The sequence below is a fragment of the Haematobia irritans genome, chromosome 2 (assembly GCF_050003625.1).
Source record: "Haematobia irritans isolate KBUSLIRL chromosome 2, ASM5000362v1, whole genome shotgun sequence".
In the NCBI taxonomy this organism is placed as follows: Eukaryota; Metazoa; Arthropoda; class Insecta; order Diptera; family Muscidae; genus Haematobia; species Haematobia irritans.
The window spans coordinates 218,422,905-218,438,425 of NC_134398.1; the positions used below are offsets into that span (position 1 = coordinate 218,422,905).

The following is a 15,521-nucleotide window of genomic DNA, read 5'->3' on the forward strand; positions in this document are numbered from 1 at the left end:
AACCTCCTTTTGGCTCTAGGACGCATATTTAAGGAGATATGGCCAATTTAAGTTTTTCATATAAAAAATTTGATTTTTTTAGGATTTTCTTCAAAATTTTGATTTTTGGGTCCTTTTGGCTCTAGGACGCATATTTAAGGAGATATTGCCAAGTTGAGTTTTTCATATAAAAAATTTGATTTTTAGAGGATTTTCATCAAAATTTTGATTTTTTGGGGGTGGTCATGAATTAAGGTCCTTTTGGCTCTAGGACGCATATTTAAGGAGATATGGCCAATTTAAGTTTTTCATATAAAAAATTTGATTTTTTGAGGATTTTCATCAAAATTTTGATTTTTGGGGGGTGGTCATGAATTAAGGTCCTTTTGGCTCTAGGACGCATATTTAAGGAGATATGGCCAAATTAAGTTTTTCATATCACAAATTTGATTTTTTTAGGATTTTCATCAAAATTTTGATTTTTTGGGTTTGGTCACGAATTAACCTCCTTTTGGCTCTAGGACGCATATTTAAGGAGATATGGCCAATTTAAGTTTTTCATATAAAAAATTTGATTTTTTTAGGATTTTCATCAAAATTTTGATTTTTGGGGTTTGGTCACGAATTAACCTCCTTTTGGCTCTAGGACGCATATTTAAGGAGATATGGCCAATTTAAGTTTTTCATATAAAAAATTTGATTTTTTGATGATTTTCATCAAAATTTTGATTTTTTGGGGGTGGTCATGAATTAAGGTCCTTTTGGCTCTAGGACGCATATTTAAGGAGATATGGCCAATTTAAGTTTTTCATATAAAAAATTTGATTTTTTGAGGATTTTCATCAAAATTTTGATTTTTTGGGGGTGGTCATGAATTAAGGTCCTTTTGGCTCTAGGACGCATATTTAAGGAGATATGGCCAATTTAAGTTTTTCATATAAAAAATTTGATTTTTTTAGGATTTTCTTCAAAATTTTGATTTTTGGGTCCTTTTGGCTCTAGGACGCATATTTAAGGAGATATTGCCAAGTTGAGTTTTTCATATAAAAAATTTGATTTTTAGAGGATTTTCATCAAAATTTTGATTTTTTGGGGGTGGTCATGAATTAAGGTCCTTTTGGCTCTAGGACGCATATTTAAGGAGATATGGCCAATTTAAGTTTTTCATATAAAAAATTTGATTTTTTGAGGATTTTCATCAAAATTTTGATTTTTGGGGGGTGGTCATGAATTAAGGTCCTTTTGGCTCTAGGACGCATATTTAAGGAGATATGGCCAATTTAAGTTTTTCATATAAAAAATTTGATTTTTTTAGGATTTTCATCAAAATTTTGATTTTTGGGGTTTGGTCACGAATTAACCTCCTTTTGGCTCTAGGACGCATATTTAAGGAGATATGGCCAATTTAAGTTTTTCATATAAAAAATTTGATTTTTTGATGATTTTCATCAAAATTTTGATTTTTTGGGGGTGGTCATGAATTAAGGTCCTTTTGGCTCTAGGACGCATATTTAAGGAGATATGGCCAATTTAAGTTTTTCATATAAAAAATTTGATTTTTTGAGGATTTTCATCAAAATTTTGATTTTTTGGGGGTGGTCATGAATTAAGGTCCTTTTGGCTCTAGGACGCATATTTAAGGAGATATGGCCAATTTAAGTTTTTCATATAAAAAATTTGATTTTTTTAGGATTTTCTTCAAAATTTTGATTTTTGGGTCATTTTGGCTCTAGGACGCATATTTAAGGAGATATTGCCAAGTTGAGTTTTTCATATAAAAAATTTGATTTTTAGAGGATTTTCATCAAAATTTTGATTTTTTGGGGGTGGTCATGAATTAAGGTCCTTTTGGCTCTAGGACGCATATTTAAGGAGATATGGCCAATTTAAGTTTTTCATATAAAAAATTTGATTTTTTGAGGATTTTCATCAAAATTTTGATTTTTGGGGGGTGGTCATGAATTAAGGTCCTTTTGGCTCTAGGACGCATATTTAAGGAGATATGGCCAAATTAAGTTTTTCATATCAAAAATTTGATTTTTTTAGGATTTTCATCAAAATTTTGATTTTTTGGGTTTGGTCACGAATTAACCTCCTTTTGGCTCTAGGACGCATATTTAAGGAGATATGGCCAATTTAAGTTTTTCATATAAAAAATTTGATTTTTTTAGGATTTTCATCAAAATTTTGATTTTTGGGGTTTGGTCACGAATTAACCTCCTTTTGGCTCTAGGACGCATATTTAAGGAGATATGGCCAATTTAAGTTTTTCATATAAAAAATTTGATTTTTTGATGATTTTCATCAAAATTTTGATTTTTTGGGGGTGGTCATGAATTAAGGTCCTTTTGGCTCTAGGACGCATATTTAAGGAGATATGGCCAATTTAAGTTTTTCATATAAAAAATTTGATTTTTTGAGGATTTTCATCAAAATTTTGATTTTTTGGGGGTGGTCATGAATTAAGGTCCTTTTGGCTCTAGGACGCATATTTAAGGAGATATGGCCAATTTAAGTTTTTCATATAAAAAAATTTGATTTTTTGAGGATTTTCATCAAAATTTTGATTTTTGGGGGGTGGTCATGAATTAAGGTCCTTTTGGCTCTAGGACGCATATTTAAGGAGATATGGCCAATTTAAGTTTTTCATATAAAAAATTTGATTTTTTGAGGATTTTCATCAAAATTTTGATTTTTGGGGGGTGGTCATGAATTAAGGTCCTTTTGGCTCTAGGACGCATATTTAAGGAGATATGGCCAATTTAAGTTTTTCATATAAAAAATTTGATTTTTTGAGGTTTTTCATCAAAATTTTGATTTTTGGGGGGTGGTCACGAATTAACCTCCTTTTGGCTCTAGGACGCATATTTAAGGAGATATGGCCAATTTAAGTTTTTCATATAAAAAATTTGATTTTTTGAGGATTTTCATCAAAATTTTGATTTTTTGGGGGTGGTCATGAATTAAGGTCCTTTTGGCTCTAGGACGCATATTTAAGGAGATATTGCCAATTTAAGTTTTTCATATGAAAAATTTGATTTTTTGAGGATTTTCATCAAAATTTTGATTTTTTGGGGGTGGTCATGAATTAAGGTCCTTTTGGCTCTAGGACGCATATTTAAGGAGATATGGCCAATTTAAGTTTTTCATATAAAAAATTTGATTTTTTGAAGATTTTCATCAAAATTTTGATTTTTGGGGGGTGGTCATGAATTAAGGTCCTTTTGATTTTGTTAGGATTTTCATCAAAATTTTGATTTGTGGGGTTGGGTCACGAATTAACCTCCTTTTGGCTCTAGGACGCATATTTAAGGAGATATGGCCAATTTAAGTTTTCCATATAAAAAATTTGATTTTTTGAGGATTTTCATCAAAATTTTGATTTTTGGGGGGTGGTCATGAATTAAGGTCCTTCTGGCTCTAGGACGCATATTTAAGGAGATATGGCCAATTTAAGTTTTTCATATAAAATATTTGATTTTTTGAGGTTTTTCATCAAAATTTTGATTTTTGGGGCGTGGTCACGAATTAACCTCCTTTTGGCTCTAGGACGCATATTTAAGGAGATATGGCCAATTTAAGTTTTTCATATAAAAAATTTGATTTTTTGAGGATTTTCATCAAAATTTTGATTTTTTGGGGGTGGTCATGAATTAAGGTCCTTTTGGCTCTAGGACGCATATTTAAGGAGATATTGCCAATTTAAGTTTTTCATATGAAAAATTTGATTTTTTGAGGATTTTCATCAAAATTTTGATTTTTTGAGGGTGGTCATGAATTAAGGTCCTTTTGGCTCTAGGACGCATATTTAAGGAGATATGGCCAATTTAAGTTTTTCATATAAAAAATTTGATTTTTTGAGGATTTTCATCAAAATTTTGATTTTTGGGGGGTGGTCATGAATTAAGGTCCTTTTGGCTCTAGTACGCATATTTAAGGAGATATGGCCAATTTAAGTTTTTCATATAAAAAATTTGATTTTTTTTAGGATCTTCATCAAAATTTTGATTTTTGGGGTTTGGTCACGAATTAACCTCCTTTTGGCTCTAGGACGCACATTTAAGGAGATATGGCCAATTTAAGTTTTCCATATAAAAAATTTGATTTTTTGAGGATTTTCATCAAAATTTTGATTTTTGGGGTGTGGTCATGAATTAAGGTCCTTTTGGCTCTAGGACGCATATTTAAGGAGATATGGCCAATTTAAGTTGTTCATATAAAAAATTTGATTTTTTGAGGTTTTTCATCAAAATTTTGATTTTTGGGGCGTGGTCACGAATTAACCTCCTTTTGGCTCTAGGACGCATATTTAAGGAGATATGGCCAATTTAAGTTTTTCATATAAAAAATTTGATTTTTTGAGGATTTTCATCAAAATTTTGATTTTTTGGGTGTGGTCATGAATTAAGGTCCTTTTGGCTCTAGGACGCATATTTAAGGAGATATGGCCAATTTAAGTTTTTCATATAAAATATTTGATTTTTTGAGGTTTTTCATCAAAATTTTGATTTTTGGGGCGTGGTCACGAATTAACCTCCTTTTGGCTCTAGGACGCATATTTAAGGAGATATGGCCAATTTAAGTTTTTCATATAAAAAATTTTATTTTTTGAGGATTTTCATCAAAATTTTGATTTTTTGGGTGTGGTCATGAATTAAGGTCCTTTTGGCTCTAGGACGCATATTTAAGGAGATATGGCCAATTTAAGTTTTTCATATAAAAAATTTGACTTTTTGAGGTTTTTCATCAAAATTTTGATTTTTGGGGGGTGGTCACGAATTAAGGTCCTTTTGGCTCTAGGACGCATATTTAAGGAGATATGGCCAATTTAAGTTTTTCATATAAAAAATTTGATTTTTTGAGGATTTTCATCAAAATTTTGATTTTTGGGGGGTGGTCACGAATTAAGGTCCTTTTGGCTCTAGGACGCATATTTAAGGAGATATGGCCAATTTAAGTTTTTCATATAAAAATTTTTATTTTTTGAGGATTTTCATCAAAATTTTGATTTTTTGGGGGTGGTCATGAATTAAGGTCCTTTTGGCTCTAGGACGCATATTTAAAGAGATATGGCCAATTTAAGTTTTTCATATAAAAAATTTGATTTTTTGAGGTTTTTCATCAAAATTTTGATTTTTGGGGGGTGGTCACGAATTAACCTCCTTTTGGCTCTAGGACGCATATTTAAGGAAATATGACCAATTTAAGTTTTTCATATAAAAAATTTGACTTTTTGAGGTTTTTCATCAAAATTTTGATTTTTGGGGGGTGGTCATGAATTAAGGTCCTTTTGGCTCTAGGACGCATATTTAAGGAGATATGGCCAATGTAAGTTTTTCATATAAAAAATTTGATTTTTTTAGGATTTTAATCAAAATTTTGATTTTTTGGGTGTGGTCATGAATTAAGGTCCTTTTGGCTCTAGGACGCATATTTAAGGAGATATGGCCAATTTAAGTTTTTCATATAAAAAATTTGACTTTTTGAGGTTTTTCATCAAAATGTTGATTTTTGGGGTTTGGTCACGAATTACCCTCCTTTTGGCTCTAGGACGCATATTTAAGGAGATATGGCCAATTTAAGTTTTTCATATAAAAAATTAGATTTTTTTAGGATTTTCATCAAAATTTTGATTTTTTGGGGGTGGTCATGAATTAAGGTCCTTTTGGCTCTAGGACGCATATTTAAGGAGATATGGCCAATTTAAGTTTTTCATATAAAAAATTTGATTTTTTGAGGTTTTTCATCAAAATTTTGATTTTTGGGGCGTGGTCACGAATTAACCTCCTTTTGGCTCTAGGACGCATATTTAAGGAGATATGGCCAATTTAAGTTTTTCATATAAAAAATTTGATTTTTTGAGGATTTTCATCAAAATTTTGATTTTTGGGGGGTGGTCACGAATTAAGGTCCTTTTGGCTCTAGGACGCATATTTAAGGAGATATGGCCAATTTAAGTTTTTCATATAAAAAATTTGATTTTTTGAGGATTTTCATCAAAATTTTGATTTTTTGGGGGTGGTCATGAATTAAGGTCCTTTTGGCTCTAGGACGCATATTTAAGGAGATATGGCCAATTTAAGTTTTTCATATAAAAAATTTGATTTTTTGAGGTTTTTCATCAAAATTTTGATTTTTGGGGGGTGGTCACGAATTAACCTCCTTTTGGCTCTAGGACGCATATTTAAGGAAATATGGCCAATTTAAGTTTTTCATATAAAAAATTTGATTTTTTTAGGATTTTCATCAAAATTTTGATTTTTGGGGGTGGTCATGAATTAAGGTCCTTTTGGCTCTAGGACGCATATTTAAGGAGATATGGCCAATTTAAGTTTTTCATATAAAAAATTTGATTTTTTTAGGATTCTCATCAAAATTTTGATTTTTGGGGTTTGGTCACGAATTAACCTCCTTTTGGCTCTAGGACGCATATTTAAGGAGATATGGCCAATTTAAGTTTTCCATATAAAAAATTTGATTTTTTGAGGATTTTCATCAAAATTTTGATTTTTGGGGGGTGGTCATGAATTAAGGTCCTTTTGGCATTAGGACGCATATTTAAGGAGATATAGCCAATTTAAGTTTTTCATATAAAAAATTTGATTTTTTTAGGATTTTCATCAAAATTTTGATTTTTGGTGTATGGTCACGAATTAACCTCCTTTTGGCTCTAGGACGCATATTTAAGGAGATATGGCCAATTTAAGTTTTTCATATAAAAACTTTGATTTTTTGAGGAATTTCATCAAAATTTTGATTTTTTGGGGGTGGTCATGAATTAAGGTCCTTTTGGCTCTAGGACGCATATTTAAGGAGATATGGCCAATTTAAGTTTTTCATATAAAAAAATTTGATTTTGTGAGGTTTTTCATCAAAATTTTGATTTTTGGGGCGTGGTCACGAATTAACCTCCTTTTGGCTCTAGGACGCATATTTAAGGAGATATGGCCAATTTAAGTTTTTCATATAAAAAATTTGATTTTTGAGGATTTTCATCAAAATTTTGATTTTTTGGGTGTGGTCATGAATTAAGGTCCTTTTGGCTCTAGGACGCATATTTAAGGAGATATGGCCAATTTAAGTTTTTCATATAAAAAATTTGATTTTTTGAGGATTTTCATCAAAATTTTGATTTTTGGGGTTTGGTCACGAATTAACCTCCTTTTGGCTCTAGGACGCATATTTAAGGAGATATGGCCAATTTAAGTTTTTCATATAAAAAATTTGATTTTTTGAGGATTTTCATCAAAATTTTGATTTTTTGGGGGTGGTCACGAATTAAGGTCCTTTTGGCTCAAGGACGCATATTTAAGGAGATATGGCCAATTTAAGTTTTTCATATAAAAAATTTGATTTTTTTAGGATTTTCATCAAAATTTTGATTTTTGGGGGTGGTCATGAATTAAGGTCCTTTTGGCTCTAGGACGCATATTTAAGGAGATATGGCCAATTTAAGTTTTTCATATAAAAAATTTGATTTTTTGAGGATTTTCATCAAAATTTTGATTTTTGGGGGGTGGTCACGAATTAACCTCCTTTTGGTTCTAGGACGCATATTTAAGGAGATATGGCCAATTTAAGTTTTCCATATAAAAAATTTGATTTTTTGAGGATTTTCATCAAAATTTTGATTTTTGGGGGGTGGTCATGAATTAAGGTCCTTTTGGCATTAGGACGCATATTTAAGGAGATATAGCCAATTTAAGTTTTTCATATAAAAAATTTGATTTTTTTAGGATTTTCATCAAAATTTTGATTTTTTGGGGGTGGTCATGAATTAAGGTCCTTTTGGCTCTAGGACGCATATTTAAGGAGATATGGCCAATTTAAGTTTTTCATATAAAAAATTTGATTTTTTGAGGAATTTCATCAAAATTTTGATTTTTTGGGGGTGGTCATGAATTAAGGTCCTTTTGGCTCTAGGACGCATATATAAGGAGATATGGCCAATTTAAGTTTTTCATATAAAAAAATTTGATTTTTTGAGGTTTTTCATCAAAATTTTGATTTTTGGGGCGTGGTCACGAATTAACCTCCTTTTGGCTCTAGGACGCATATTTAAGGAGATATGGCCAATTTAAGTTTTTCATATAAAAAATTTGATTTTTGAGGATTTTCATCAAAATTTTGATTTTTTGGGTGTGGTCATGAATTAAGGTCCTTTTGGCTCTAGGACGCATATTTAAGGAGATATGGCCAATTTAAGTTTTTCATATAAAAAAATTTGATTTTTTGAGGTTTTTCATCAAAATTTTGATTTTTGGGGCGTGGTCACGAATTAACCTCCTTTTGGCTCTAGGACGCATATTTAAGGAGATATGGCCAATTTAAGTTTTTCATATAAAAAATTTGATTTTTTGAGGATGTTAGAGCCTGTAAGCTTTTTTACAGGCTAGTGCGAAAAAATAAAACTACGAAATTTTTAAAGTTTGCGATCGAATTGGTTTTATTTGAATTCTGCTTGGCAACTAAAAACTAAAAATCAAAATTCAATATGCAAATGAAATGTTTGTATGTATATTGCATTGATCGTTTTCTTTTTGGTTACACCGCTAGATTTTATGGCCCTTAACAATGCAATGCATGTAGGTATGTTTGGTTGACAATTGCAATTTAGCTAGCAATGTAAAAATCATACACACAGCGATGTACATACAAATTCGTAGATGAGAGCACGCATAGCGATGCACCAATGCTTTGGGAATTTGATGCTGCTGCTGTCGCTGCATATATTTCTGCTGCTAATTATTTGGACAATTTTGCTCGCACAGTGGTTTCTCAAAACATCCTCCCCCCGTTGGAAGGCTTTGACTTTCAACAGCGTTATCTTCGATGGGTAAAGGGGCTAGTTTGGACACCGAACGACGTGAAACACCATTGGAAGTCTTAACAATAGCGACTCTCACTATGCCATCACTGCCACATATAGTTTCCACAATCCGACCCATTTTCCATTTTAGTGGTGGAAGATTATCGTCTTTCACGAGAACCATAGCCCCAGTTGCAATATTATTTTTGCTGCTCTTCCATTTCGTACGTTCTTGCAATAGGTTTAAATATGAACAGCTCCACTTTTTCCAAAAAATTTGTTGTATATAGCAAACCTTTTGCCATCTAGATAAGGTGTTTATATTCAAACTGCCGATGTCAGGTTCTGGAAAACTTGTTAGTGGTGCACCTACTAAAAAGTGACCGGGGGTCAATACTTCTAAATCATTTGGATCATCTGTAAGTGGAATCAATGGTCGAAAATTTAGTATTGCTGAAATTTGACATATCAAGGTTCGCAATTCATCGAATGTTAAAATGTTTTTGCCGACGGTGCGGTAAAAATGGTACTTAGCCGACTTCACTGCGGCCTCCCAAAGGCCGCCGAAGTGTGGTGAACGAGGAGGTATAAATTTCCACTCAATTTCATCCTCCAAGCACTGAGTGTAAATTCTCTCCATTTGCCATTGGTCGAAAAATAACTGCCGAAGGTCTGCTAATTCGTTTTTTGCCCCTACAAAATTTGTGGCATTATCAGACCAGATAGTTTTTGGCTTTCCACGAATTGAAACAAATCTTTTGAGCGACAATAAAAAAGATGAAGTTGATAAGTCTGGCACTAGTTCTAAGTGTGTCGCCTTTGTTGTGAAACACACAAATATACAAACATACGATTTTATAGGAGGTCGATTCCTTACTTCCGACTTATAATAAAACGGTCCACAAAAATCTAGTCCAGTTACTTGAAATGCTCTACTTGGCTTCACCCGTTCTTCTGGCAAACTTCCCATTAAGTGTTCGGCTATTGTTGGCTTAATTTGAAAGCATCGAATGCATTTATTTATAACTGCACTTACATATTTTCTGCCTCCAATGGGCCAATATTTCTGACGAATGTTGGCGAGTAAACATTGTGCCCCAGCATGCAATAAATTTTGATGGTAATGCATAATCAACGATGAAGTGACGGGATGTGATTTTGGTATTATAATTGGGTGTTGTGCTTCAAACGACAAAATTGAATTCTGCAAACGTCCGCCTACTCTGATCAATCCATTTGAATCCAAAAAGGGCGAAAGTGAAAAAAGTTTACTGGATGATGGTATATTTTCATTTTTTCTTAAAGCCTTGAACTCCATGGTAAAATTAGTTCGCTGTATATTTCGAATCAATAGATATGTACCCATCTTTATTTCGTATTCTGACAATTTTCCAAAACTTTTCATTTTTATGGAATTCAAAAATCTAAACACGTAAGCAAATGTACGTTGAATCTTAGGAAATGAGTTGGCGTATTTGCATGTAATCGATAAATCATAATTTGATGAGATTAATAGGGCAACACGACGACGTTCTGGAAGATTTGCAATGAAGTTAAAAGATTTTGGCCATAGCTCTGGACCTTTAGTCAAAAAATCTGGACCCTCTTTCCATAGACTGGATTTAAGGAGTTCTTCAGGAGTAGCTCCTCTTGACAAAATATCGGCTGGATTGAATGCCGTCGGAACATGGTGCCATATCATATTTTTTGTTATCTTTTGTATAAGACTTACTCTGTTAGCGACGAATATGTTATAGTTGGATGATTCCTCCCGAAGCCATGACAAAACGATCATTGAATCAGTCCAACAGTGATACTGGTATTCAGTACCAAGCGCAGATGAAATCGTTTGTAAAAGTTCTGCAAGCAGCGCTGCAGCAGATAACTCTAACTTAGGTATTGTTAGAACCTTCAATGGGGCTACACGCGATTTTGAGCATAGCAACACAATTTTCACCTGGCCTTGCAATTCTGATCTCGCATACACACAAGCTCCATATGCAGAAAGGCTGGCATCGCAAAATGCGTGGATTTGAACACTGGAGCCTGCAATGGAAACAAATCTTGGAAATATAAATTTATCAACAAGATTAAATGTAGATACGTATTGCTGCCAAACTGAGTGCAAATGCTGGGGCAAACTTTCATCCCACTCTAATTTATCCTTCCATAGCATTTGCATAAAAACTTTAGCCCTTGTTATTATAGGTCCAACTAGTCCCAGCGGGTCATAAAATCGGGCGATGGATGATAAAATATTTCTTTTAGATATTGGCTTGTTGTCACTAATGTGCGAAAATGTAAAAACAAAGTTGTCTAGGTCTGGATTCCATACCAGTCCTAACGTCTTAGTTATATCCGTGCCATCATGAAATTCCAGGAAGGTCTCACGATCAGCAAGTGGCACTTCATCTAAAACAGAGCAGTCATTTGAGCACCATTTCCTTATTTGAAAATTGCCTTTTTGTAATAGATGAGAAACTTGCTTCCTAATTTCATTAACTTCGGCCACTGAATTTCCGCCCGATATCAAATCATCGACATAAAAGTCACGCCTGACAATTTCTGCACCTAGCGGGAAAGAATCTTCTTCATCTATAGAAAGCTGATGCATCGTACGAATTGCGAGAAATGCTGCAGGTTTTGTTCCGTATGTAACGGTGTTTAATTTGTAAATTTGAATTTCGTTTTGTGGGTCATTTCTCCATAAAATGCATTGTAGGTAATCATCTGGGTGTGTGACATAAACACACCGATACATTTTGCATATATCCCCACTCAGGGCAATTTTAAAGAAACGAAATCGAATTAGTATGTCAAAAAGTTTCGATTGGATGGTTGGTCCCGAATGTAGGGTGTCGTTAAGTGATAAACCTGTTGTTGTTTTAGCCGAACCATCGAAGACAACTCTAAGCTTTGTTGTTGTACTATCTTCCTTATGAACACAATGGTGGGGAAGAAAATACGTTTTTGTTGATTTGGGCATAGATACAATTGGCGACATATGTTCTAACTGGGCATATTCATTCATGAAGGCAATATACTTTTCCTTAGTTTGTGGCATCTTTTTGAGCTTGTTCTCAAGATTCATAAAACGCTTGAGGGCGCGATTATAAGATTCGCCAAGTTCATTAAAGTTTTGGTTTTTTGGTAAAACAACAGAATATGCTCCAGATTTCAAACGCGAAGTATTTTTCTTAAAATGTTCTTCACAAAAAATATCGTCTATCGACTGTTTTGAGCTCTTTTCGAAGTTGTGTTCTACTTCCCAGAAACTTTTAAGAATATCTTCCAAATTTTCATTTGTCATATTTGAATGGGTTTTACCCGCCACTGCTAATGAGTATGACTTTGATAAGCTGGATCCTCCCCCCGATACCACCCAACCCAGCTGAGTTTTTTGCAAAATTGTTGAAGTGTTTGCGCATCTTATTTGACCCACACTCATTAGATCAAAAAAGAGACCGGCTCCAATTAAAATATCAATTCTACCCTTTTTGTAAAATTCTGGATCAGCTAAGCTTACATTTTGGGGAATTTTCATTTGGTTTACATCAATATTTGGATTAGGTTGATATTCTGTTATTGTTGGAATAACAACGGCAACAAAGGAAGCAGAATAATTATTATGGCAAGATTTGATCAAAATTTCTACGGATTTGTCAGCTACTAAATTACCCTCTCCAATACCAGATATAGAAAATTGTGATGGATTTAATTTAAGTTGGGCTTGAGCAGCAAAACGGCTGGTAATGAAGTTTAACTGAGAAGCCGAATCTAAAATTGCTCGGCAGGGAACAAAGGTACCAAATTTATTTTTTACCAGAATGATGGCCGTAGCTAATAAAACATCATTATTTGAAAGAGAGCCTGTGGGTTGTTGCGATGGGTTAAATGAAACAAGAGAGGATTGGGAAATTGTTGCAGTTTGGGGAGTTGTTGTTTGTGGATGGTTAGTTGGGTGATTGGAGGTTTGTTGTAATGCAAAATTCTCTGAGATGCTATTCTCCATATGTAATAATGAATGATGCTTCATAGCGCAATGTCGACATGTACTAGATTTACATTTTGAAAGTCGATGGCCTTTTCTTAAGCAATTAAGGCAGAGATCTAGCTTTTTAGCCTCTTTAAAACGCAATGTTGGCGAAAGATTTGAGAACTTAGAGCAATTTGTAATTAAATGATCCTTACCGTCACAAAAGTTACAAATTTGGAGTGCATTTCCAGATGTCACAAGTGAGCTTCGAATGTTATTAGATTTTTTATTTACCATTTGAGTGGGTACTTTCAATATTGATGAGTGTTCCAGATTTTCGAGCATTCGACACCGTTTGTCAAGAAAGTTTGTCATAGATGACCATGTTGGCAGCTGATCGTTTTGGAGGCCTTCTTCCCATTTGGCTTGTGTTGGAGTATCGAGCTTCGAAGTGACTAAATAAATGAGGAGTCCGTCCGCTATTTCATCTTTCTTGCACATTGTTCCAAGAGCCCTCATATGTGCGTTCAGTTTGTCGCTCAGTTGTCGAAGACTTGAGGCAGAACCCTTGATGACAGGCTTAAGTGCAAATATTTCTTTAATATGTGCCTGAAAGTTAAGAAGCTTGTTATCAAATCTATTTTTTAACAATTTTATAGCTTCGTCGTAGCTTGCGTCTGATGGTTCCAAAGATGAAATTGCATCCAGCGCAGATCCAACTAAACATGCACGGAGATGCTGGAATTTTTCTAATTTTGTAATTTCCATGTCATTAGCTACCACAGTGGTAAACATGGCAAAGAAATCGGGCCAATCAGTATATGCGCCGCTGAACTGGGGAAGTTTTAGCTCAGGCAATCTGCTTCTACGTACAATTGGGGGTTCATCCAACGAAAATTGTCGAAGTGTTGATGATGGGGGATGGCATGGAGCGCTGCGACTTGTATTCAACTTACGCTTAATTTTTGCTTTGACTTCGAAGAAGGATGTTAAAAATTCTGAACGAATGGAGTGGTCCACATCTCCTTCGCCACTTTCTTCGAGGGATACAATGGACTGATCGAAACGAGAATGCAAATTTTCGACGTAATCAAGGCGAACGATAAGGTCTGAATCATCCATATTATTTAATTCTTCTGGAGTCAAACGAGCATTTATATCGGCCAACTGTTTACCAATAGAGGCAACTCGATTAAGACATTGGGTCATATCAGACCCTTCTTTTCCACTTTCATTAATTGACGACATGGTATTTTTGGGCATAATTATGTAAATTTTTACAAGCCAAAATCACAACTTTTTTGGTACAAAATCCGAATTGATTTTTTTAACGAATGGAAAAATCGTGAAATCCAACCAAAGGAGTAAATTAATATCCAAATTGATATCAATTATCGACGAAATGCTTTGGAGGATCACGTCGGGGTCACCAAATGTTAGAGCCTGTAAGCTTTTTTACAGGCTAGTGCGAAAAAATAAAACTACGAAATTTTTAAAGTTTGCGATCGAATTGGTTTTATTTGAATTCTGCTTGGCAACTAAAAACTAAAAATCAAAATTCAATATGCAAATGAAATGTTTGTATGTATATTGCATTGATCGTTTTCTTTTTGGTTACACCGCTAGATTTTATGGCCCTTAACAATACAATGCATGTAGGTATGTTTGGTTGACAATTGCAATTTAGCTAGCAATGTAAAAATCATACACACAGCGATGTACATACACCCTCAAAAAAAATCGCTTCTCTAACATATGTTCCAAACATATTTTGCAGGAAGCACATATATTATTGGATACCGCCGAAACATTAATATGTTTGTATTATGTGAGCATATTATATGTTTGGAAGCATTTTGAGTCCAAAAATAGTATATGCTTTTCTGTCATACAAATATGCTGTTTTTTTTTTCAAATGTCTATTTTCTCGGTTCCGAATGTCTATTCTCTTTATTCCGAATACTCAATCTACTATTCAAATTAAATAATATTTAGACTTAAGCATACCAAATTTTTGGCCATATTATAAAACAGTTTTCCGAAACAACATACAAGCGGTTTCACAGAAATTGCTCTCATTTCATTCTCTCGCTGTGTTATGTTGATATCTTTTTATTCAACCCTCCCGGTTTCCATCTCTATTTCTTTCTCTATACTAACTCTCTCTCTCTCTGTCGCTCTCTGAATAAAGTATCACAACATATATATGTTTATTCGAAATTTGTAAATTTATATATGTTTACATTCACGCATATTATTTTTATGAAACATTCATGCCCCAAACAATATATATTCTAACATATTAATATATGTGTCCCAAACATTTTGTGTTAGTTTAGGAACATTACATGTTTGCACTTAAATATATTGTGTTTAAAAATTGTGCCTGAAACACATTTTGTTTATATCGGAACATATGAAAAACATATTTTTCTAACAGTGTACAAATTCGTAGATGAGAGCACGCATAGCGATGCACCAATGCTTTGGGAATTTGATGCTGCTGCTGTCGCTGCATATATTTCTGCTGCTAATTATTTGGACAATTTTGCTCGCACAGTGGTTTCTCAAAACAGAGGATTTTCATCAAAATTTTGATTTTTGGGGGGTGGTCACGAATTAAGGTCCTTTTGGCTCTAGGACGCATATTTAAGGAGATATGGCCAATTTAAGTTTTTCATATAAAAAATTTGATTTTTTGAGGATTTTCATCAAAATTTTGATTTTTTGGGGGTGGTCATGAATTAAGGTCCTTTT

At 33.5% G+C, this 15,521-nt stretch overlaps 1 protein-coding gene across 1 annotated transcript; it reads right to left on the reverse strand.

Moving 5' to 3' along the window:
- Positions 1-8,720: 8,720 nt before the first annotated feature.
- LOC142225284 (uncharacterized) lies at positions 8,721-14,027 on the reverse strand. The gene has a single exon (XM_075295059.1). The coding sequence runs from the start codon at positions 14,025-14,027 to the stop codon at positions 8,721-8,723; it is 5,307 nt and encodes a 1,768-aa protein (XP_075151174.1).
- Between the last annotated feature and the right edge of the window lie 1,494 nt (positions 14,028-15,521).

Coding starts and splice junctions, on each gene's coding strand:
- LOC142225284 (XM_075295059.1), bottom strand. CDS start 14,027: ATGCCCAAAAATACCATGTCGTCAATTAATGAAAGTGGAAAAGAAGGG.